General features: G+C 46.2%; 2 protein-coding genes across 4 annotated transcripts; one reads left to right on the top strand and one right to left on the bottom strand.

The window, feature by feature from the left end:
- Window positions 1-11,207: 11,207 nt before the first annotated feature.
- Window positions 11,208-16,707, bottom strand: NTAQ1 (N-terminal glutamine amidase 1). Of its 3 annotated transcripts, XR_014316793.1 has the most exons (7): window positions 16,570-16,707; window positions 15,947-16,395; window positions 14,537-15,536; window positions 13,819-14,073; window positions 12,992-13,125; window positions 11,898-12,026; window positions 11,208-11,511 (listed from the first exon to the last, which is right to left on the bottom strand). XR_014316793.1 is itself a non-coding variant. In XM_082752136.1 (6 exons), the coding sequence occupies exons 1-2, from the start codon at window positions 16,662-16,664 to the stop codon at window positions 16,188-16,190; spliced, it is 303 nt and encodes a 100-aa protein (XP_082608262.1). In that variant the 5' UTR covers window positions 16,665-16,701; the 3' UTR covers window positions 11,208-11,748; window positions 11,898-12,026; window positions 12,992-13,125; window positions 13,819-15,536; window positions 15,947-16,187. The 3 variants fall into 3 exon arrangements, 1 of the variants encoding a protein (XP_082608262.1); XR_014316792.1 differs by having other exon boundaries at window positions 13,819-15,536; XM_082752136.1 differs by having other exon boundaries at window positions 11,208-11,748; window positions 13,819-15,536; window positions 16,570-16,701.
- Window positions 16,708-16,997: 290 nt separating this feature from the next.
- On the top strand, window positions 16,998-22,268 carry LOC309875726 (ATPase family AAA domain-containing protein 2-like; the record flags this gene model as incomplete). Its single annotated transcript, XM_082755399.1, has 4 exons — window positions 16,998-17,174; window positions 20,212-20,354; window positions 21,412-21,458; window positions 22,252-22,268. Exons 1-4 carry the CDS (start codon window positions 17,049-17,051, stop codon window positions 22,266-22,268), a joined length of 333 nt encoding a protein of 110 aa, XP_082611525.1. The 5' UTR covers window positions 16,998-17,048.
- Window positions 22,269-22,412: the final 144 nt, after the last annotated feature.

Here is a 22,412-nt window from a genome sequence, read left to right as displayed (position 1 = left end):
CAAGTTGAGTATGAGCCAGCAGTGTGCCCTGGCAGCCAGGAGGGCCAACCATACCCTGGGGTGCATCAAGCACGGCACTGCTAGTCGGGTGAGGGAGGTGATTGTCCTGCACTGCTCTGCGCTGTGCGGCCTCACCTCGAGCACTGTGTGCAGTTCTGGGCACCACAGTACAAAAAGAACATTAAACTGTTGGAGAGTGTCCAAGAGAAGAGCTACGAAGATGGTGAAGGGCCTTGAGAGGAAGACATATGAGGAGCGGCTGAGGGCACTGGGCCCGTTCGGCCTGGAAAGGAGCAGGCTGAGGGGAGACCTCATCGTGGTCTACAGCTTCCTCATGAAAGAATCATAGAAACACAAGCTTGGAAAGGACCCACAGGATCATCTAGTCCAACCATCCTTCTATTACCATTAATACCCACTAAGCTACTAAATCGTATCTCGTGCACCTTGTCCAGGCGCTTCCTGAACACCGTGAGGGACGGTGACTCCACCACCTCCCTGGGCAGGCCGTTCCAGTGCCTCACTGCTCTCGGAGAGAAGAAGTTTTTCCTGATATCTTATCTAAATCTCCCCAGGCACAACTTGTGGCCATTTCCTCAAGTCCTATCGTTAGTTATCTGAGAAAAGAGGCTGACCCCTCCTCATCACAACCTCCCTTCAGGAAGTTGTAGAGTACAATGAGGTCTCCCCTGAGCCTCCTCTTCCCCACACCAACCACCCCCAGCTCCCTCAACCACTCCTCACAGGACTTGTGCCCCAGGCCCTTCCCCAGCTTCGTAGCCCTGCTCTGGACATGCTCCAGGGCCTCGATGTCCTTCTGGGACTGAGGGGCCCAAAGCTGAGCACAGCACTTGAGGGGCGGCCTCACCAGAGCAGAGTACAGGGGGACGATCACCTCCCTGCTCCTGCTGGCTGCACTATTTCTAATGCAGGCCAGGATGCCATTGGCCGCCTTGGCCACCTGGGCACACAGCTGGCTTGTGTTCAGCCGAGCAGCGATCAACACTCCCAGGTCCCCTTCCTCTTCCTAATTTTCTAGCCACTCTGCCCCAAGCCTATGGCATTGCATGGGCTTCTTGTGGCCAAAGTGCAGGACCCGGCACTTGGCCTTGGTAAACCTCACCCCATTCAACTCAGCCCAGCAGTCCGGCCTATCCAGGGCCCTCTGAAGGGCCGCCCTACCCTCAGGCAGGTCGACACTATCTCCCGGCTTGGTGTCTGTAGTGGGTGTCTGTAGTGGCAAGGTTTTGGGGGCAGGGGGCCATAGGGGTGGTTTCTGTGAGAAGGATCTAGAAGCTGCCCCATGTTTGGTAGGGCCCCACTGTTTTCCAGAGCTGAGCCAATAAGCGATGTTGTTTTGCGCCTCTGTGAGAGGGAAAGACAGGGAAAAAAATGCTGTGCCACACAGCAGCTGGGAGAGTGAGAGGAGTGAGGAACGGCCTTGCAGGCACCAGGGTCAGTGTAGAAGGAGGGGGAGAGGTGCTCCAGGCACCAGGGTCAGTGTAGAAGGAGGGGGAGAGGTGCTCCAGGCACCAGGGTCAGTGTAGAAGGAGGGGGAGAGGTGCTCCAGGCGCCGGAGCAGAAGTCCCCTGCGGCCTGTGGTGAGGACCATGGTGAAGCAGGATGTCCCCCTGCAGCCCATGGAGTAACACGGTGGAGCAGGGTTCCACGCTGCAGCCCGTGGAGGAGACCACGGTGGAGCAGGTGACCTGGCAGGAGCTGCTGCCCGTGGGGGAGCCAGGTTGGAGCAGTTTTCTCCTGAGGGATGGACCCCGTGGTACGGACCCATATCTGGAGCAGTTCTGGAACAGCTGCTGCCTGTGGGAAGCCCACGCCGGATCAGTTCATCAAGGATTGCATCCCGTGGGTGGGACCCCACAGCACAGGGGACGAGAGTGACCGAGAAGGAGCGGCAGAGAAGAAGCGCTGTAGACTGACCATAACCCCCATTCCCCCGTGCCGCTCGGGGGGAGGAGGTGGAAGAGGGTGGATGGGGGGGAGGTGCTTTTGGTTTCTTTCCTTTGTTTCTCACTTCTCTAGCTTGTTAGTAATAAGCAATGAATCTTACTATCTCCCTATGCCGAGTCTGTTTTGCCCGTTACCATCATTACTGCGTGATTTTCTCGTCCTTATCTCAACCTTTGAGCCCTTTCTGTAATACACAATAAATGTTTGTTCATTGTCTTTTGTATTATAAAACAAGGAGTTCCGTTTGAGGAGCAGGAGTTGCAAAAGCTCCCTGCTGAAGTAAGATGTATAATACTTGGCTAGACACTATGAAAATTCTTTTGCTTAATGTAACAAAAAAGAGAACCCCCTCCCCTTCTCTCCTTCTGCATCTCAGTTGCCTCTTTTGTTCAAAGACACTGCTGCAAAGTTCATGTAACCATCTCCTGATAAGTTGCTAAACTAGTGTATCAACATCCTGCATTCCTGTCTCACGCTGGGCCAACATGACCAAATAAAAAAAAGAAGTTGAACCACAACGCGGAGGAAGACTACGGCCTTCATCTTCACGACCACCAGAGGGACAGAGACGACCCCCTAGCAACAGTGCGCGCAGTCGCAGAATATACCAGGATGTGCTGCGTAATCCCGGAATTACCAAGATATAAAAAGGGACCCTGGCGGGGGTGAGGTGCGCGCCGTTGGCGGAGCCGAGACTCCCCGGCCGCCCAGCGCTGTTTTGCTTGCTGTTGCTTACTCAATAAATTCCTTTCTATTATTAATGCAATGCTCTCTGAAAATTAATTAAGGGGGCAACTTATAACAAATTTGGTGCCGTGACTCGGATGAAGGCAATCTGATTGAAAGACCTTCGGAGGGGGCGCCCCGCTGATTTCAGCGGCCTTCGCTAGGACTGCTTTCATTCAAATCCTTCACCGACGAACCCTAAATTCGGCAGCAAGCAAATAAAGCCGGCAACCCCTAGTAATCTTTGTGCACGAAGACCGAACGAAGACTCAGGAGTGAGTAAGTATAGGCCGGTGATCCGTTCGGTTGGGGTTGGGTATCCTGGAGCGTGTCGCTGTGAGACGTCCAATTGCGGACGAAGCGAGTGCGGACCCCTCGGTAGTGCGGTTCCCACATCCCGCGAGGGACTGGGCCACGAAAAGGGGGAAGCGATTTGTGTGTGTGTGTGTGAAGGCGCTCCAGAAGATGGGACAGAAGAAGAGTAAGCCTTCTGGTCCCATGGGCGGGGTAACGTCTGATGTTAGGTTACCCCGGGATTAATGATTAAAAATTGGGAGGATTCCCCTTTTAGGCGGGGAAGGAATAAAGTAAAAATGATACATTATTGTGTTGAAGTTTGGGGTGGTAAACAGATTTGAGGAGACCACCTTTACTGGCCTGTATTTGGGTCCTTTGAAGATTGGGTTTGCCAGGCCCTAAATATTTATGTAAACTCAAAAGAACTTTTTAGTTTGGAAGAAAGTGAATATGCACATTTGTGGATCAGCTCGGAAACTCGAGCCAATTTATATCCTCTAAAAGAAAAAGGAGGGGATGGGAGGCACAAGATAAACCGAGAATTAGAGATTCCAGCCCCCACTGCCTCCCTATATTCCACCACCCCCACCTGCAGCCCCTCCGACTCCCGGGCTTCCTAATCTGCAACCCCGGGGAGACTCTGATAGCAACTCTGATTCTAGCACTCAGGGACCAGTGACTAGGAATATGTGGCAGTCCCCATTAACTCCAGGGACGTCTGAGATTTTAAGAAAGAGACAGGAGGAGGGTAAGTGATCTTTAATGGCAACTGGCATAATGTTTGCAGCTGCTGAGGAATAATTCTAACTGGAATAATAACTGTACATTGTATATTGTATATATAAAAGCCCGGGCATTTTTGTTAAAGTGTTCTTTTATACATATGTTAATATGTTAATATGTAAATATAAGAACTGCCATTGAGGTGTATGTCTAAGGGAACAAAATTTGCCCAGGCATATTATCGGCTCATCAGGTTTAAATGTCCCCAGTGTAATTGTCTACAGGCAGTTAATTTACAGTGGTTTGATTTTACTTGTGTATCTGTATATTGTGGATTTTGGAGGGATTGGGATTGACTAGTAAAGAGCTTCTAGGAAAACAGTGGAATATTAACCACTGTAGATTACAATAGGAAAAGTTCAAAGCAAATAAATCCCGAGGAAAAGCCTCCTAGGATGTATACTAACACATTGGAGGGATATAGTGGGGTGAGAGGGTACAGAAAGTAAAAGAACTCTTATCAAATATTGTAATCAGTGGTGGCCACTTTATAAACTAGAGGATGGAGCGGAGTGGCCCCTAAATGGAACTACTAATTATAACACCATATTACAGTCAATGTTTTTGTGGAGAGAAGGAAAACAGGATGAAATGTTGTATATTGATGTTGTTTCAGCATCTTGGAGGGAAAAGGTATGGAATTAAGTTGGCCCCTGACTGAGCCTTTGATGTCGGCATTAGAAAAGTAAAGGCTAGAGAAAGATAAAGGAAGTGTTAAAAGGTTTGTGGAAAGTGTTAAAGGTATTCGAAGTTGAATGAGCAGGGAAAGGTGATGTAGGTATTATCTAAGTAACAGTCTAGAAGTTTTGGTATATTTGCATATTTGCTGTGGTGTTTGTTCAGTTTCCCAAGCATCAGGGAGGGGGGAACAGCCTGCTCCACGAGGGGCCTCTCCAGCGGCCGCAGAGGGGCTTCGGCTCCAGCGCCTGGAGCGCCTCCTCCCCCTCCTTCTGCACTGACTTTGGTGTCTGCGGGGGGGTTTCTTGCTCTCCCAACTGCTGTTGAGCAGCAGGTTTTTGTTTGTTTCTTTGTTTGTTTGTTTTCGTGGACGTGCTCTCACAGAGGCACGGACTGTGTTGCTATGGCTTGGCTCTGGGCAGCAGTGGGCCCCTTTAGGGCCAGATGAAATTGTCTCTTATCTACCACGGGGAGGTTTCTGTTTTTGTTTTGTTTTGCTTTGTTTTGTTTTTTCACGGGGGCTGCCACTGCAGTTTCGCACCCCCACACCCCTCACACCCCCCGAACCTTGCCATCAAACCCAATACACTGGGGCAGCTAAGTCATTACTGACTTGTAAAGTATCAGGGATTAAATTAACTAATGAAACCCTAAATGTGATGGGGGTAGAAGGGACTGGGATAACAGTGCCACTTTTGGGGGATACCAAGCTGAGACTAGGGGATAAAATGATCGCGGGGCAATTATTGTATGTATCCAAGGCAGAGACTAACTTGTTGGGAAGGGATTTGATGATTAAATTGGGCATTCAAATAGTAAATTGTTAGACTGGAATAACAGTGTTATTAATGGAGTGCTCTCTGGCCCTGAGAGCAAATATACATGTATATTCACCTCTGACTGGAAAGACCCTGAAATGGGGGCGGAAGCAACAATATAGGTGGACAATTTTACCTCAGGGATTTACAGGGCCACCTATCTGGGTAAATTCCAAAAAAAAGATTTTGGAGTAATTACAACCTCCCAAGGAGGTATTAATGTTATAAATATGTGGATCATTTTAAGGAAAATCGATACTCCCTGATGGGAGAGAAATGCTGAATAAAGTGATAATGAGGCAAATATTAACTGTTTTACATCAGAAGAATCATTGGGAGGTGCAAGCAATGTGTGATGTTGTTCTAAGAAAGCATGTCTGTGTAGAAATATATACTTTAGGGAAGCACACATGCAGAGGATGTACTACTATATGTCAAAGGGTAAATAAAAAGGTCTTCTGTAACCTATCTAGAGGGGGACGGGAGCCAGGGGTTTGACCTTTCCAAAGTATACAGGTAGACTTTACTGAGTTACTTGTTTGTCCTAATCGACCACGTGACTGAATGGGTGTAAAGCTTTACTGCAAGGATTAAAGCAGGCCTTAGAGATTGAGTGGGATTTTCACAGCCCCTGGCACCCCTCCTCTTCTGGAAAGGTAGAGCGAATGAATGGTGAAATTAAGAAACAACTAACAAAACTTATGCTGGAAACTAAGGCTTCTTGGGTAAAATGCTTACCTCTTGCACTGTTAAACATATGGACACAGCCCAGAACTGATATAGGAATTTCTCCTTTTGAAATGCTATATGGTATGCCCTATGACTCGGAATTGCCACTTGATCACCCTCAATTCTAATTAAGACTTGGAAAGAGACTTCTTTAACACCACGATGGGGAAGGCCCCTATGTTGTTTTGCTTACCACAGAAACGGCTATTCGAACTGCGGAGAAAGGATGGACGCATGCCGGCTGAGTGAAAGGACCAATCCGGGAACGTAAATGGGAGGCAGCTCCAGGCCCTGACGACTTGAAGCTGACGCTAAGACGGACTCGATAAGTATTGTGTATTATCTGTGTATCGTGGGAAGGGGAGGAGGCCCTGTTTCGAAGGCTCCCTAGTAGGTTCCCCTGAAGAACACTGCTGCTGCCAAGAAGAACCGATACCTTCTAGTTCGCTGCAACCGAACTGACAAGCGAGGCAGAGAAGTGAAAACGGTGGGGGACTGCAGGGCCGACAATTTAGATGGGCTCCGACCACCTCCTACGATACATGGGAGTCAGTATCATCGTTTTGGTCAGCTATGGGTCTGCGCATCCCCACCAGCCTTTTAAATGGAGCTTAATCAGATGGGAGGATCAATTCATCATCCAGCAAACAACGACAGCGGGTGCTCCCAGTTTCCGCATCACATTATGTGACCTGGCGTCAGTGCAGCCATGCTTTAACCTATCAGGATTTTATTTCTGCCCAAGTTCTAACCCAGGAAAGGGGTACTGTAATTATCCAAACACATATTATTGTGCATACTGGGGGGTGTGAAACCATTGCTACGGACTGGACACTCGGGGCTGGTCGGAATACATTCTTACAAGTGGGATATGGGCCGCAAGGTTGTAACTGACAAGTGGATCCCCGTTACAGGTGGCAAGGGCATGGTATAGGGTATACAGGAACCTTCCATGGAAATAAAGAAATTTGCAAGATACTAGCTGGGTACTAGGAAAATGTCAGATTTTACGAACACAGAACAGATAGGGGAGGACTCATACTAATAAAAAGGAGGATGCTGATAGGCCCCAGGCAGTAGGAACAAATGAGGTATTGTCAGAAAATGTCCAGGGAATCCAGCCTGTGGAAAATACTACAGTGCCAACCCTCGGCAGCCCTACAAGCTCAGGTAAAGCTGAGAATGATAACATAGTTGAGAATAACATATGGGGGGGGGGTCATGAATGCCAGCTACCAATTATTAAACAAAACAAATGTAACAAAACACTGTTGATTATGCTTTAGTATAAGGCCTTCATATTATGATGCTATTGGGGATCCTGGGGAGCCCACCCGCACAAACAAGAACAGCCCTCTACATTGCAGTTGGGGAAAAGACATAAGGGTAACACTAACACAAGTCACTGGAGGTGGTAGGTGTGTGGGCATGGTTCCTAGTGGGAAGTGTCACCTATGTAATACCATGGAGAATGGAAAACAATCAACCGAGTGGCTAATCCCAGCCAACAACGCTAGGTGGGTTTGTTCATGAGTGGGCGTAACTCTTTGTCTATCACTAAAACTCTTTAATGCGTCTCGTGATTTTTGTATACAGGTGATAATTATACCAAGGATTCTATACCACCCTGAGGATTGTATGTATACCCAGCACACAGTGGCAAGTTATCATCTGGAAAGACGGGAACCATTCACGGCTCTAACTTTGGCCACCCTAATAATCCTGGGAGGAGCTAGAGTGGGGACCAGGGTAGCCTCATTGGTTAAACAAAATCAAGAATTTACTTCCTTACGCGTTGCTGTGGACGAGGACCTGACCCAAACTGAACAATCCATCTCGGCCCTGGAAAATCTATCAGGTCACTTCAGAGGTAGTGTTACAAAATCGTAGGGGATTAGATTTGGTATTTTTCAACAGGACGGGCTGTTTGCAGCCCTGAAAGAGGAATGCTGTGTATGCTGATCACACTGGAGTGGTAAGAGATACAATGGCAAGACCCAGGGAAGGGTTGGAAAAAAGGAAACGGGAGAAAGAAGCCCAACAGAGCTGGTACGAATCTTGGTTTAATTATTCACCTTGGCTTACTACTTTATTATCAACAATAGCAGGACCTTTGTTGTTATTAATAATAGCACTAACTTTTGGACCATGTATTTTTAATAAATTGATTGCGATTGTAAAGGGATGTTTAGAAGCGGCACATCTAATGCTCATACATGCCAAATACGAGCCAATAAGTACCAACGAAGGAATCGAGGAAACATTAGTTCTTAATAGCCAGGCATTGCAGAGCTTCAATGAACAAAATGAGTAACTAAAAGAAAAAGGAGGGATTGTAATACACAATAAATGTTTGTTCATTGTCTTTTGTATTATAAAACAAGGAGTTCCGTTTGAGGAGCAGGAGTTGCAAAAGCTCCCTGCTGAAGTAAGATGTATAATACTTGGCTAGACACTATGAAAATTCTTTTGCTTAATGTAACAAAAAAGAGAACCCCCTCCCCTTCTCTCCTTCTGCATCTCAGTTGCCTCTTTTGTTCAAAGACACTGCTGCAAAGTTCATGTAACCATCTCCTGATAAGTTGCTAAACTAGTGTATCAACATCCTGCATTCCTGTCTCACGCTGGGCCAACATGACCAAATAAAAAAAAGAAGTTGAACCACAACGCGGAGGAAGACTACGGCCTTCATCTTCACGACCACCAGAGGGACAGAGACGACCCCCTAGCAACAGTGCGCGCAGTCGCAGAATATACCAGGATGTGCTGCGTAATCCCGGAATTACCAAGATATAAAAAGGGACCCTGGCGGGGGTGAGGTGCGCGCCGTTGGCGGAGCCGAGACTCCCCGGCCGCCCAGCGCTGTTTTGCTTGCTGTTGCTTACTCAATAAATTCCTTTCTATTATTAATGCAATGCTCTCTGAAAATTAATTAAGGGGGCAACTTATAACACTTTCCACATATTTTCTCCCCATTCCTCTTTGAGGAGGGGGAGGGAGAGAGCGGCTGTGGTGGAGCTCAGCTGCCCACTCGAGCGGAACCACGACAGTGTCACCTGCCACCTTACTGAGGGTACGCTCCATCCCCTCATCTAGGTCATCAGTAAAGGTATTAAACAAGATAGGCCCCAGTACCGACCCCTGGGGGGCACCACTTGGAATGGGACGCCAGCTGGACTTAATTAGCCACAACCCACTGGGCACAGCCCTCCAGCCAGTTCTGTACCAGGAGAGGGAGTGGAGGGGCAGGCACCAATCTGTCCTCTTTAGAGACCAGTGACAGGACCTGAGGGAATGGTGCCAAGCTGAGGCAGGGGAGGTTCAGGCTGGACATCAGGACGAGGTTCTTCACCGAGAGGGTGGTCACACACTGGAACAGGCTCCCCAGGGAAGCAGTGGCTGCACCGAGCCTGTTGGAGTTTAAGAAGTGTTTGGACTGTGCTCTTAGTCACATGGCCTGAATTTTGGGGTAGACCTGTGTAGTGCCAGGAGCTGGACTTGATGATCCTTAGGGGGCTCTTCCAACTTGGGATATTCTATGATTCTGTGGTTCTAAAAATCTGTGACATATTAACCAAGTTGAAGAAGAATTTAAGGAAAAAGGAGGTCGACTCCTTTATTACCTTCTCAATGTAATAATACATTAAAATGTAAATTCTCCATATATATTTTTCTTCCTCCTGTGTTTGCCTTTGACATATAACCAAGACAACAAGAATGGGGTAAGCTGCTCACAAACTTTTTTTTTTAAAGTTTATACAGTTTTAAGTGTAAGATTAAAAAACGACGACAACAACAAAACAGATGTTTTTATTATTACATAAATGTTTTTATTATTACAAAATGTGATGTTTTTATTATTACAAAACAGACTTTTTATTATTACATAGCCAAACAATACACATGAAAGAAAAAATTCTTAATACTACACTGATATTGGGACAGATGCTAAAAAGCTACACGTGTTTCAGTTTTCTTAAGAAAAACAGACAAAGACATTGCACAGCATAGATTGCATTGCATAGAGATGGTATTCACCATCACTAGGTGTTGTGTACGAGATGTGACAACACAACAGCAACATATCCTGCTGCGTATTTTAGCACAGCTGATACAGAATCTTATTTTCAAAAAAATTAAACCTTTCCTGCCTTAACTTAAGTATCTGTGAAATTCAGAGAAATTTTTCTCTGCTGGGTTGAAGAGGTACGCTTCAAACATAATATTGCTTTCTGTTCATTTAAATATATTTATCACCAGCAATATATTCATTTTTATGAAAATAAATATCTATAATTATCTCCAGGTCAGTAGAAAACAATTTATTCAACTATAAGGCTTTCTTGTAACTAGTTTTTCATATTAAAATGGTATTCTCTGGTATCAGTAACACTGTCATTGTTAGAAGCAAGACTCTTGCTTTGCTTCAGTTTGTGTCGTTTACTTTTAATAGGCAAAAATCTTGTGTTTGTGGACAGTGTTTCTCCCACATACTTTCTCTAGCGTGTTAACGCTGTGAAAGCCCTTTAAGGTGCTATCAGTAAATTATATAAAAAAAAAGATACCTCCTGCACTAAGGTCAAGGAGGTTTACAAGTTTTTATAGGACATAAAAATACCTCCTGCACTAAACTGCACTAAGAGGTTTCTGAAGGATTTGCATTTCGTATATAGGTTTCTTTTAAGACATTTATGTAGTGTCCAGTGGAATAAAGAGCACCACAGGTTACTTCAGAAAAATATATTCTGAAGAGCTGATAGAGTACGTTAAAAGTCTATCCAGTTTTCAGTTCTCTCTCTCTCCATACAGTAGAGCACGCTCCTGACTAACTTGTACAGTGCACTCTGAAGAGGAGAGATTTGTTTGCCGAAGCTAAAGGAAGAAATAGAAAACCAAGAAAGCTACTTAACTTTTAATACTTCAATTAAATGTTAAGTTACAAAAGTTCACAGGCCATGGGATAACATAAATAAATCCCTTCTCGAGCTAAAAGATCTCATTTTTTTATTCAGGAGCGGCCTCCCTGAATCTAAATAATCCTCTCACAGGCAGAACAGAGTGTCCGTTCTAACTCTTTATCAGATGTGGAAGAAGAGAGCGAGGTGACCAGTGCCTAAAAAAAAGAGGCACTCTCTTTTTAAGGCAGACTGATCGGCACAACACATTTTCTCTCTTCTCAAGCACAAGCAACTCTAAGATAAATGGGTTCAAGGATCTTCAATGTGAAGAGTGAATATCCAGCGTATACAGGGGACACCTGACTTGGACCATGGACGCCTCACGCAGATTTCTGAGGAGTTCGGACAACTCAGAAATCATCTTTTACAGGAAGAGACCAGAGAATTCGACTCAGTGTAAAACTGGCACAGGCAGAAATCTCCCCAGTGACAGATGCTCAAGGGCATTAGTTAAAAAGAGATTAGAGTGTGACTAGAGAGAAGTCTCAAACTCTTGTTATATACTTAAATTTCTCTCCAAGGATGGAACAACTGCTATCACCGTGCATGACTGGCTGTAGAGGGAGAGAGAGCAAGTGAAAGACTTAGAAAAGCACCTTCCCTTCGTAGTCCTCCCGCTCCCAAAATGGTTCTCAAGGAAAACTACTGACAGACTAAGGTTAACTGCTTTGAAAGGGCTGTGTGGGTGGACTCATTCATTGTCTTCAAGTTCAAGCTTTTTCCTGCAGAAACTGCCAACAATTATGCCAAATATAACAATGGTTTTGCAAGATGGAGAAACGTCTTCCAGACTGAAAGGGAGAAGTTGTACTGTTGTTGTTGTCGTCTGCGCACAGACAGCTAAGCAGTAACGAGCAATGCTAAACAACCACGATATTCCAGAACACACAAATACTGCCTAACAGTGACAGAAAGTGCTAGAATTCAAAACAAAAATTACCTCCACCAAATCGGTTTTGTCGTAGTCTTCTCGATGGTTGTAAATACACTGAATAATGACTCCATACACTTTTTCCAGGTGATATATGTCCAATCTCTTCGTTATCTTAGTGACAAAGCGTAACAGTTTCTGAAGACAACAATGGAGCAAAGCAACAACTTTAGAATAGTACAAGATCCTTTGAATACGCTCTGTATGTTTTCGGACGTTGAACAGTAACAATACAAGTGACATCCTACTTTTTCTTTCATTATTAAATAAAATGTGACACACAGATTAAATATCCCATGAGATTTCAGCAGGGAAAATGAGTTAATTTTTCATCGTTCAGAGAAAGGAAAGGCTGAAATTTCGGACAATCTTTTACTACTAATCAATCTATCCCATCGATGGTCGTAATTGCAAGTCGACTGCTCCCAAAGCAGCAGGGAATGACACGATCCTCGCTGTAGGACAGCTGCTGCCACAGCAAAGCCACTGTTGCAGTTCATTCGAGAAGTGTTGCAGCAGCGCAGGGCACTGTAAAAAGGCTGCAGATCTTGTAGATACAGCTGTGCCAGCTGGAAAAGGAAGCACCCTTAGGTGATTACCTTTACCCACGTGTGCCATGCCTACAACTCTGCTGGCAGAACAGATTGCTCAAACGCCCAGACCAAAGGTGGACTCGTTTGCTCAATCCTACCTTTAAATTCAGGGGTGGGTAAATAGCAAAGTGACTGCTTGGAGCAATCACCTCTCTCTCACACAGTCATTTCTATTACCAAAGATGCAGAGATGATCACCTCTGGCACAGCAACAGTGACAAGCTAGTGGCAGCACCTTCTTCCACTGCCACAGCTGTCCATTAGCTGTGTGAGCCTGCGAGTATGTAGCTGCAGACGACCAGAAGCAAATGGTAGCCTACAGAAATCTAAACGAGCTGTGGAAACTAAACAGTCACAGTGCATTACAGGCTGAATGATTTCACTATCTATATGTCCTTCCAATTAATTGTTTTAATTGGCATTGGTTAACAATGGGATTAATTTGCAATTTCACATGTCACAGGAATATGCCCTATTTGAGCATTAAAAGAAAGCTGAAATTAGACATACTTTGAGCTCATTGCGATCCACGATAACTACGTAGTCTGTCTCTGCAGGAACTTTTACAGTGTTCTCATCCCTTGTCTGTTGCTGGTCTTCTTCCCAAGAACGTTCAGGAGTCACCGCTTGAAATGCCCAGGAATCTGGAAGGACACAAATTTCTTCAGTCAGGTTTTCTGTTTATCTAGAATACAGTCTCAGTGAAGTATCCTGTACCTGCAGAACAGTCTCCTTCTGCAAATACAGAGACAGAATTGTTAGCGTCTTCACTGAGAAATACTTGGCTTCTCCCTTCTTTCCAGCTACAGTCACTGCTCCATGAAAATTAGAAACTAAGACCAAAAAAAGCAAACAACAATACCCACAAACAAACAAAAAGCACTCCTGAAAAGGTTAATAGTGGAAAAAAAGAGTCACGTTGCCAATTCAGGTTAGGGAACACATCTTAGAGTACAACATAGGGCTTAAGTCTCCTATTCCACATGTTACTCTGGATCCACGCATCTTGAAGGGCAGCTTTTTCACCTAAGCTGCTCGTTATTGGAAAGCACCTCGTACAATAAAAGAATGGCAGTGACTGTCAGTGACTGCTGGCTTTCAGTTAGGTACCATTAGAAAAAAACAGACTTTAGAATCAAAACACCAGCACCTACAGAAACCTGTGGGCTTGGCTTGCACAATTAGAGGAGCAACATCATTACGGAATAAGCTGTGTGATGAGTTTTGAGAGCTGTAACAGAAAAAATAGAGTGAAATTGAAGGCTAAAGCTAAGAAATAGTGCAATCCTCCTCAGCAAGAATAAGGTGCTAAAGGATCTGTTGGACTTCTCCCTTACCATTTGAACTTGGATTTTCATTAGTTATAGTTCCCCATCTTGGTGTCGAATATCCACAAAGCTTAGCGCTTTCCTTTTCAGTGTTCAGTTTCACTTGACATATGTCAGAAACATGTTTTTCCACAAACTCTTCTTCAGCACTATCGTTTTGGTCACCTGTTGGTACTCTGTTCTCTTTATCAAATTGAGAACTCCTTCTTCTCTTTGCTGCAGCACGTGCACAGTTGTTCCTTCTGCGCTTTCTTTCTGACGCACCTACAAAGAGACAGCATAAAAAAATAATCCAAAACAGAACCAAAAGAATTCTTTCTTCAAAATACGTTATCTTCATCTTACTCAACTGACAAGGAAAACAGAGGAACTGAGCTGCCACTGCCTATATCCCTACATATGCTGAGAAAAGAGTTGAAAGTTCATGGGGTCAGGTTGCTATTAAGATTAAAAACAAGCAAACAAACCACACACACAGCTACGGAATTTCATTCACTAAACAGTCACTTTCAGGATTTTACATGCTGAGGATTCTTACTTTGGATGGGCAGTATTAATACAACGTGAGGTTATTTGATAAAGTCTGATGCTTGGGTATTGGGCCTGTGATGTTCCAGTACCAGGAGAGAGGTTTCCTAATGCCCGCCTCAGCCCTCGTGCCTTTTGTAAGCCTTGCTATTCTCCCCATTACTTGTAGCCTTCTTTGATATCAGCCTGGGCAGCTCACCTGAAGAGTAGGCTAGTCCTCATGTGCTCATACCACATCTTGGATTCCTTAACATGCAGAAAACACGGGTATGGCAGGGGGTTGGAGAAACTCCAGTTACTATTTTCAGTGGTAGTTACTTACATTCAGTGCAGTTTTCCAAAAAGTAAATTGAAGATAGTTGTTGTTAACTCCTCTTCCTTCTCAGATCATCCCCATAACGTTTGGACCTCTTTTTAAACCATGCCTTTTTCACGATATAAACACACCGATAATTTTCCAGAAAATGATTCTGTAATGACAGAATTTCAGAAATTCACAGATTTTTTTAAAGCAGAATTTCTGAAACAAATTGCCACGCAAAATTGATTTTTTCCCTCCCATACAGTATAACCATAACTACACAGCTTTAAAAGGAATTCTGTAGTGGCAACTACTGAACTACATTCAATTAAACGACACGCCAAAAACTCTGGAAGAGCTTACATACACGCTGCCACCTGAAGACATGCATTGCTCACGTTTTTCCATCCCGTGTCAGACCCACATGGATATTTTCACCCGTCAGCTTGTTACAAGACATCTATTTAACATCCTACAAAGCTGGCGGGCCCCAACAAATCCAGACAGTCATTTTCACAGAACTGTTGTGCGCTCTTACCAATGCTAACTAAGCTTTGTCACCTGGCGGTTTTATGGGCCATCTCACTGCTCTTTTCCTGTGAACAATAAAAGGAGGGCTGCATTTAGGCTGCTGTAGAAGAAGAATAAATACTAATACAGAACTACGGGATGGCTGAGGTCGGAAGGGACCTCTGGCACAGTGAGAGTGCTTCCTGATGCTCAGGGGGGACATCAACCTAAATTCATTCCAGCAGAGGTATCTAACACTGCCCACATCTGATCCTGCAGACCTCAGCTGCAGAGGCACGCACTTCAATACTGACAAAGAAAGAACAGAGGGCCTTACCCAGACAACAGGCTCATCTCCATGCCCTGACTTCTGTTTCCAGAGCGGGATCTGAAAGTTAAGCAATTTGCCATAAACCACTCCTGACTTCCAGAGATTAGTTTCGGCTTGGGTAAGTTCTTCGCTAAACTCTGCATTTCATCAGCTTGTATCAGTGCTGCTGTCAGAAAGCTTGCCCCAGTTTTTATCTTTCAGAAACATTAAACTGGACGCTATTCCGGACCGTATAATGTAATCTTCCCCCTAACTTGAGGGATGACAGGGAAAAATCAGCCCACAGCCCTTAGGGGCACCACGATTCCTTCTTCCCACAATCCAAGCGTGTCAGGTAAGGACATTCACAGAAACATTCAGGTTGGAAGAGACCTTTAAGATCATCCAGCCCAACCTTTAACCTTTAATTAAGATTAATCTGTTGTTTTAGGGCAACTTCTTTTAAGCTTGGAAAGAATGCCACGAACCTTTTGTTCCCCTGAGGGTATCCTTATCCTTGGGGCTTCTAGAGGAGAGAGCAGGGCTCTCTTCTGGTGCAGCAGTTCAAGCTGTTTCCTTTTACCGTTTCTCAGGTTCTGCTGTCGCCTTGATGTCTTGAGCAAATGCTGCCTGGGGTCCGGAGGCCAGAAACAAATGAAATTCTTCATGCTCCCGGGTGGTGCAGCCCGCACGCCTCTCAGCTGCTGCAGGGGGGCCTGGGGCCAAGTCTCACCTACCCCAGGCCCTAGTTAAAAGGCCTGGGGTAGTTAAAGGGCCTCCCAGCTCCCCCCGCCTCTGCTTTACCACCCCCCCGGAGCGCACAACTCCCCCACTCGCCATCCTCCTCTCGTCGGAGATGAAACCCGCGTAGGACTCCTCCACAGGGCGCTCCCCCCGACTCCTGATGCAGTCGCGCAGCTTCCACGCCTTTTCCTCGCTGCAAAACACAACCGCCGACGGCACCGTTTTCTGTTTTTTTTCCATCCCCTTTTCACCTTCACCTCCAGCAACCCAAACCGGGCCGGGAAGGTTTCCCTGCGGGGTTTTTAGCTCCGTTTCCAGCTCCCCCCTCAGCGCGCCGCCAGCCTCCATTTTGAGGCGCCTCCCTTACCAGGAGCAGCCGGTGTAGGCGCAGGCGGCTCGGGGAGGCACCGCCGGCCGGTACCAGTACCGACACCGATACCGGTCCTCATCCAGCTCCGCCATGCTCCGGGGGGAGATTTCCCGTGCTGGGGCCGGGCTCCTGAGGGAGCCGCCTGAGGGCGGGCGCGGAGCCCGTGAGGAGGCGGCGCCCGCCTGAGGGGGCGGCACGCGCCGCTTCCCGCCCGCCAAAAGGCTCAAACGGTGCTGAGGCCCCTAAATCGAACCCTCCGCCGGGAAAGATTTCAAAAATAGTTCCGAAAAATAAAGAAATAATAATAATAAAAAAAAGGGCGGGCGAGGGCCGGCCCTCCGTGAGGGCGGGGAGAGGAGGGAAGAGAGGGGAGGAAGAAAGGGGGGAGGAAGGAGCTGGAGGGCTCCGTGTGAGGCGGAGGGATCCGCAGCGCTGCGCGGGGCCGCCTCAGCGGGCGCCGTCCCTGCGGCGCCGCCATGGTGGTGCTGAGGCGCAGCGCCGGCAGCCGCCGGCAGTCCCTGGCCGCCATGGACTCGAGCTCCGAGTTCCTCTCGCTGCAGCCCGGCGGCAGGAGGACGAGCAGGCAGAGAGCAGCCCCGGCCGTGAGTTCCCGCGGGGGTCGTTCTCCAACCCCCCCCCTCAGCCTCCCCCTTCCCTCAGGCGGCCCCGGGGGCAGGTGCAGGCGGGGGGTGCTGAGGGGGCTCGGAGAGCAAGGCTAAAAATCAGGGTAGTAGTGCTGAAGGAAAAAAAGCGTTAGTTAGGGGGTGTAATGTGGTTACGACTTCCCTGAAGGGTTTGCTGGTGTTAGGGATAAACCCTAATTTGCTCTTAGGGACGATTTGTGTGTCTGGTATTTCATCTGCACCATTTCCAGCGCCTTCTTGCTGCTCCCATCCGCGCTCAGCATCACCTGGAGGAGTTGGCTGCTGTACACGCAGCTAGCTAGAGGTCAAGCTAAAGCTCTGCTCTTCCCAAAGGCAGAGCAGAAGCACCTCAAACCACCTCACAGCTCTGGGGGTGAGCCCTGCCTCCGAACGATGCTTTCAGCGCTCTGTGCCGCCGAACTCAGCGTTCTCGGCTGTTTGGGTTCAGGCTGGGGTTTTGTTTTGCTTTTTCTCTTCCCCCTTCTCATTTCAAGTCTGCTGAACTAAGCAGGAAGCAACCCTTGGGGTGTCTTCTCTTTGCAAGCAGGCGCTGGAGGCTGCTTCAGTATCTCCACTTTGCTGTTGCAGTGTGCACGAGAAGCGGTTGTCAAAGCCTGCAAGGACTTGAGCTGCCCGTGGCACGTGAGGGAAGGCTGTGCAAAGTCAGGCAGGGCAAACAGCCGGCCCGCTTTCGTTGTGGGAGCAGGAATGAGGAAGTGAAGTGTAAAGTTTTCACTGAAGCAAAAGCAGATGTTCGTTCTCATGAGACAGGTTGTAAGGTGTGTTTGGTTTGGTTTCTTTCTTTGTGTTTTTTCACCTCTTTGCAGAACTTTCCCATGCTTCGAGGCACAGAGTCACTCCTGTTTCGATTGTAGGACCACCAGGCTTTGCTGGAGCACTCAATATGGGAGACATGTAGAAGTGCCCTAGATGACAGAGATGGCGATCCTGCTCCTAGCTGCATGTTCACGTCCTAATGTCTCTTCCCTAACTTTCTGGTGCACAAAGACATGGCAGTAGCAGCTTTTGCAGCTTCCCCAATATCAGCAAGCTGCTTACCTCCAGTTATTCGGCGTAGTTCATCCATCTAGATTAAGGAGCATGCAGCAGAAAGTCTCAGGTAAACTGGAATCTGATGGCTTCGTCTTCTCCCAAGTTTCCAGTCCCAAGGAGTCCCGTGGCAGACCGTAAGTGGCTGCTGTCCCTCTGGAGGCTGTTTGTCTGCAGCTTTACATCCCCTCTGTAATTCCTCAGGCTGGACCAGGTTGTTTTGTTGTGACCTGTACTTGACACCCGTGTGCTCCAGAGTTCCCTTTTTGTTTGGGGAAAGTGGCCCTTTTCTCTGCTGAGCCTTCCTGAGTCATCTGCGTAGGGACTTGACACCAGAGCTCGTAGCCTAAACACGCTTACCTGTTTGGCTGGCACTTGAGCATCTGCTTGCTTCCTTAGAGACACCCGACAGCTAACTTCTTAGAAGCAATTGTTGATCACTTCCCGTAGTAGGAGGAAAATAACTTTCAAACTACTACAGAATTCCTTCCTCCGGTTTCCTTGTTCTGGTTTAGGTGCTTGCTTCTGCTGAATTTCACTTCTTGAGTGCGTTTTTTCAGCCTTGTATGACTGATGCGAGCCAGTTCTGCCCTGCTGGCAGCCTGCTGCAGGTGACATAGTGCTTCTCAGCACCTGCTGTCTCACTGACTTGGGATGCTTTCGTAGGAGCCAGAGGATGGTCAGAGTTAGCAATGTCCATTGTTCCTGGCTGTGCCCTTGTTTGAGACAGGGTGAAGATAAAAGAAGAGCTGATAAAGAATAACACGAGTACACGGCACTGTGCTTGTTGCAGAGAAGTCATCAAATAAATGCAAAACTATGTGTACAGAGGTCTCCCGAGTTATTCCAATTTTTTCTTTCTTAAGCCTCCCAGAGGAAAAACGTTAAACAGGCTGGTCTCGTCAAGCTTTAGGTCTTGTTTCATCTCTGCTGGATCTGGGGAACAAAAAATGTCTTCAAGAGTTGTTTCAGGTGCCTGGATTCAAACTCGTGCTAGGGCAAGCATCTCGTGAGGCCCCTTTCTATCAGCACGGAGAACAGGAGGAAGAAAAGCGTTCTCCCACGTGCCCTTACCAGTGCCCTCCTCTAACTTCTTCATGCCTTTGCCGTTACCTTGAGCAAACACTAACTAAGCTCTTAGTAAAGTTGGTGCTGAGAAGCAGAAGAATCTTGTCTATTTTCTGACTTTGGAGTGAAATTTGGTTTGAGGTACTCTTACTGAAACTTCATTTTGTAAACAGAACGAGTCCCCGCTCAAGGATATCACAGCTTCCCTCCCGTACTAGAAATGATAGTACTGACCCTTGTAGCAGCAATGTGAAGAAGGTCAAGGGCAGTAAGAAGGGTTCAAAGCTTTGGTATAACGAGCCTGACTCTTTTTTTGACAGAGCTCCTAATAAGCATCTTTAGCAAGGTCTGGAGATGGGAGAAAAACTCTAACTAGATTTTAATTCTAGGACGTATAATGTCAAGCTTGACTGTTCCTCTGAACAGTCAATTGAATTTAAATTTTTTTAATTTAAATTAATTAGTTTAGTTTTTTTTAATTTAAATTCAATTGAATTTAAAGTTTTGAATTTAAATTCCAATTGAATTTATTGAAAGAAATTCCAATTGAATTTAAAGTTTTTTGTTGTTGTTTTTCACGAAACACTAAGTTTATGTGAAAGGTTTTGCTGCAATATCTTTTTGCCAAGGATATTAAGCTTAAGTTAGCCACAAGAAAACGGTGGGGAGAGGGAAGCTTTAGTGTTGAAAGCTTTTTTTTTTTTCTTTTTTTTTTTCCCCGGGTTTTTCTTGAGCACAGCGGTGTTTCAGTGTCTGCCTGCCATTAGTTACCCCACTACCAAGTCAGGAGGGTTAATTAAACTTGCGTGAGGCAGAATTTCTTTATCTGAATCTACGCGGTTCACATAAATATATTCTTATTTCCTTCTTTCCCTAGGATTATTCTTCTACCAGTATTGAATGTTTCAACGGACACTGTTTAAGATCAATGAGAAAAAGCATCCTGCGGTGTTCGGACTCCAACTTTGAAGGAAGTATGGCGATACTGAGGGCGAATGTCAACAGAAGACGCTTTTCAAGGTACTGTATTTCTGTATGTTCAATCTCTGTTCAATTTGTAGATTGAAAAGCAAGAGAGAAAGCATGTGCAGTGAGTCGTGGCCTGAGAAAACTCTGGCTAAAATCAGCAGAGGCCTATGAGCATGCTGATGGCGGTACCAGTACCTTAAAACTAGAATCCCTCTTCTCAGTGAAAGTCTTCTGCTTTTCTAAAAAAAAGTGTGTTTTTTCCCCAACCCCTTTGAGGTGTTGTTGTGGTTTAGCTGCCAGCCGGGTTAAACACCACACAAGCCCTTCGCCACCCCCCCCACCTCCCTCTCTGGGATGGGGGAGAGAAACAGGAAAGTGAAGCCCGTGAGTTGAGATAAAGACAGTTTATTAAGACAGGAAAATAATAATGATGATGATGACGATGATGATAGTACTGCTGCTAATAGTAATGTGTACAAAACCAGTGAAGTACAATGCAGTTGCTCACTACCCGCTGCCCAGTGCCCAGCGTAACCCCTAGCAGCCCGGCTGCCCCGCCCTATCCATGGTGCAGCGTGTTGCCATGAGGCATAGAATTCTTTGGCCAGTTGGGGTCGGCCATCCTGAGTCTGTCCCCTCGCAGCTGTTGCTGTGCGCCGATTCTGATCGCTGGTAGGACAGTGAGACACCGAAAGGTCCTTGGCTTGTTGTAAGTACTGCTCTGCAGCAATGGAAACATCGGGGTGGTATCAGCACTCTTCTAAACATCCTTTCACACATCCTAACCAAAACATAGCAACCTACCCGCTACTAGGAGAACTAACTCTGTCCTAACTGAAACCAGGACGTGGATCTTTTCCACTTGGGTGCTATTGCTCCTAATTTTGAGAATTCAACATGAGCAAGCTAGGAAATGTGGGTACATACAGAACCGCGTGTACATGGTACGCAACAGACTTGGGATCTGGATCCTCCGTGAGGCCTACAGGCTTCTCCTTGTATACCATGGAGCACTGGCTTGTAAACCTGGTGAAATTTCCCATCCTTGATGGGTCTAATACAAAAACTCTTTTCTCCCTTCTCTCCCCTGTCCTCTTTCTTAATGTAGGCAGTTGAGAAAGCCGAAATTGGAACGAGAAAAAGAACATAACACAGGTAAGTGGCTGTAACTCCCCGGGATACCTATTTATGCTGGTTACTGAAGAGGATGGCACTTGGTCACTGCATCGCTTTCATTTGGCCCCAAAGCCTTCTGTAGTCAGCTGAATTCACTCCTCAGTGACTTTTCTGTGAAGAGAGGTAGGTGCAAATAGGAGATTTTATGAATTCCTTGGGGAGGGAGCAGTCTGAATTGCAGCTTCGTAGGCGCAAAGGAAACTGTTCTAATTGTGCAAAGTAAATTGAAAAGTAAGTTCAAAGTAAGTTCAAACTTAGTTTTATAGTTGGCAACCCCAAAACTAAACATTAGCTGTGATCCTACCACCACAGTGGTGCAGCTCTTCCCTTCCCCTTGTCCTCTTGGCTCTTTTAATGACAATGCAAGCAACAAACCTGTGCCAAAGGGTGCTGTATGGTAAACAATGGGCAGGCTTTTTTCTAAAAAGCACGAGTTTGAGTTACCTGGTGTTTGGATGTTTCTCTTGAAACGATTCTTACCTCCTTGAGCTGTTAGATCATAATGCAGGAAATGAAAGTGCTACATGCCTAAACAGAGTAATAAAACATACACCTCTTAGGAAGAGGCTTGCAATGTACTAGTGGTTTTTTTGAGCACTGTTAGATACATTTCTACATAAATGGAGTGAGAACACCTTAGAGAAAGGTGTTGATTGTTCTCACTTTTCCAAGACAGAAATCACTGGAGTAAACTTCCCTCCTGCATGGAACAAAAGTTGCACGTTTGTTTTCGTCAGACTAGCTTTCAGCCTCTTTAAAAATTTCTCTACAGGTCACAGTTTTAAGTAGACAGTTTAAACGTGCAGAGCGATAAATAAATGGAATGCAGTGGTTGTGACAACAACTTCTGATCTGGAATGTAAAGAAAAATCAATCCACTTCAGGGTGCCTTTTTTGTTTGTCTGTTTACATTTTACAAGAGCAACGGTGAAA

Source organism: Aythya marila (genome assembly GCF_965140915.1).
Source record: "Aythya marila genome assembly, chromosome: 2".
NCBI lineage: Eukaryota > Metazoa > Chordata > Aves > Anseriformes > Anatidae > Aythya > Aythya marila.
This window is presented reverse-complemented; position numbering and strand designations above follow the sequence as displayed.

Excerpts from the sequence above, each read along its gene's own strand:
- NTAQ1 (XM_082752136.1), bottom strand. The coding sequence starts at position 16,664 with ATGGCGGAGCTGGATGAGGACCGGTATCGGTGTCGGTACTGGTACCGG. Across the intron at positions 16,396-16,569 it reads GCCTACACCGGCTGCTCCTG|CGAGGAAAAGGCGTGGAAGC; the intron begins GTAAGGGAGGCG and ends TGTGTTTTGCAG.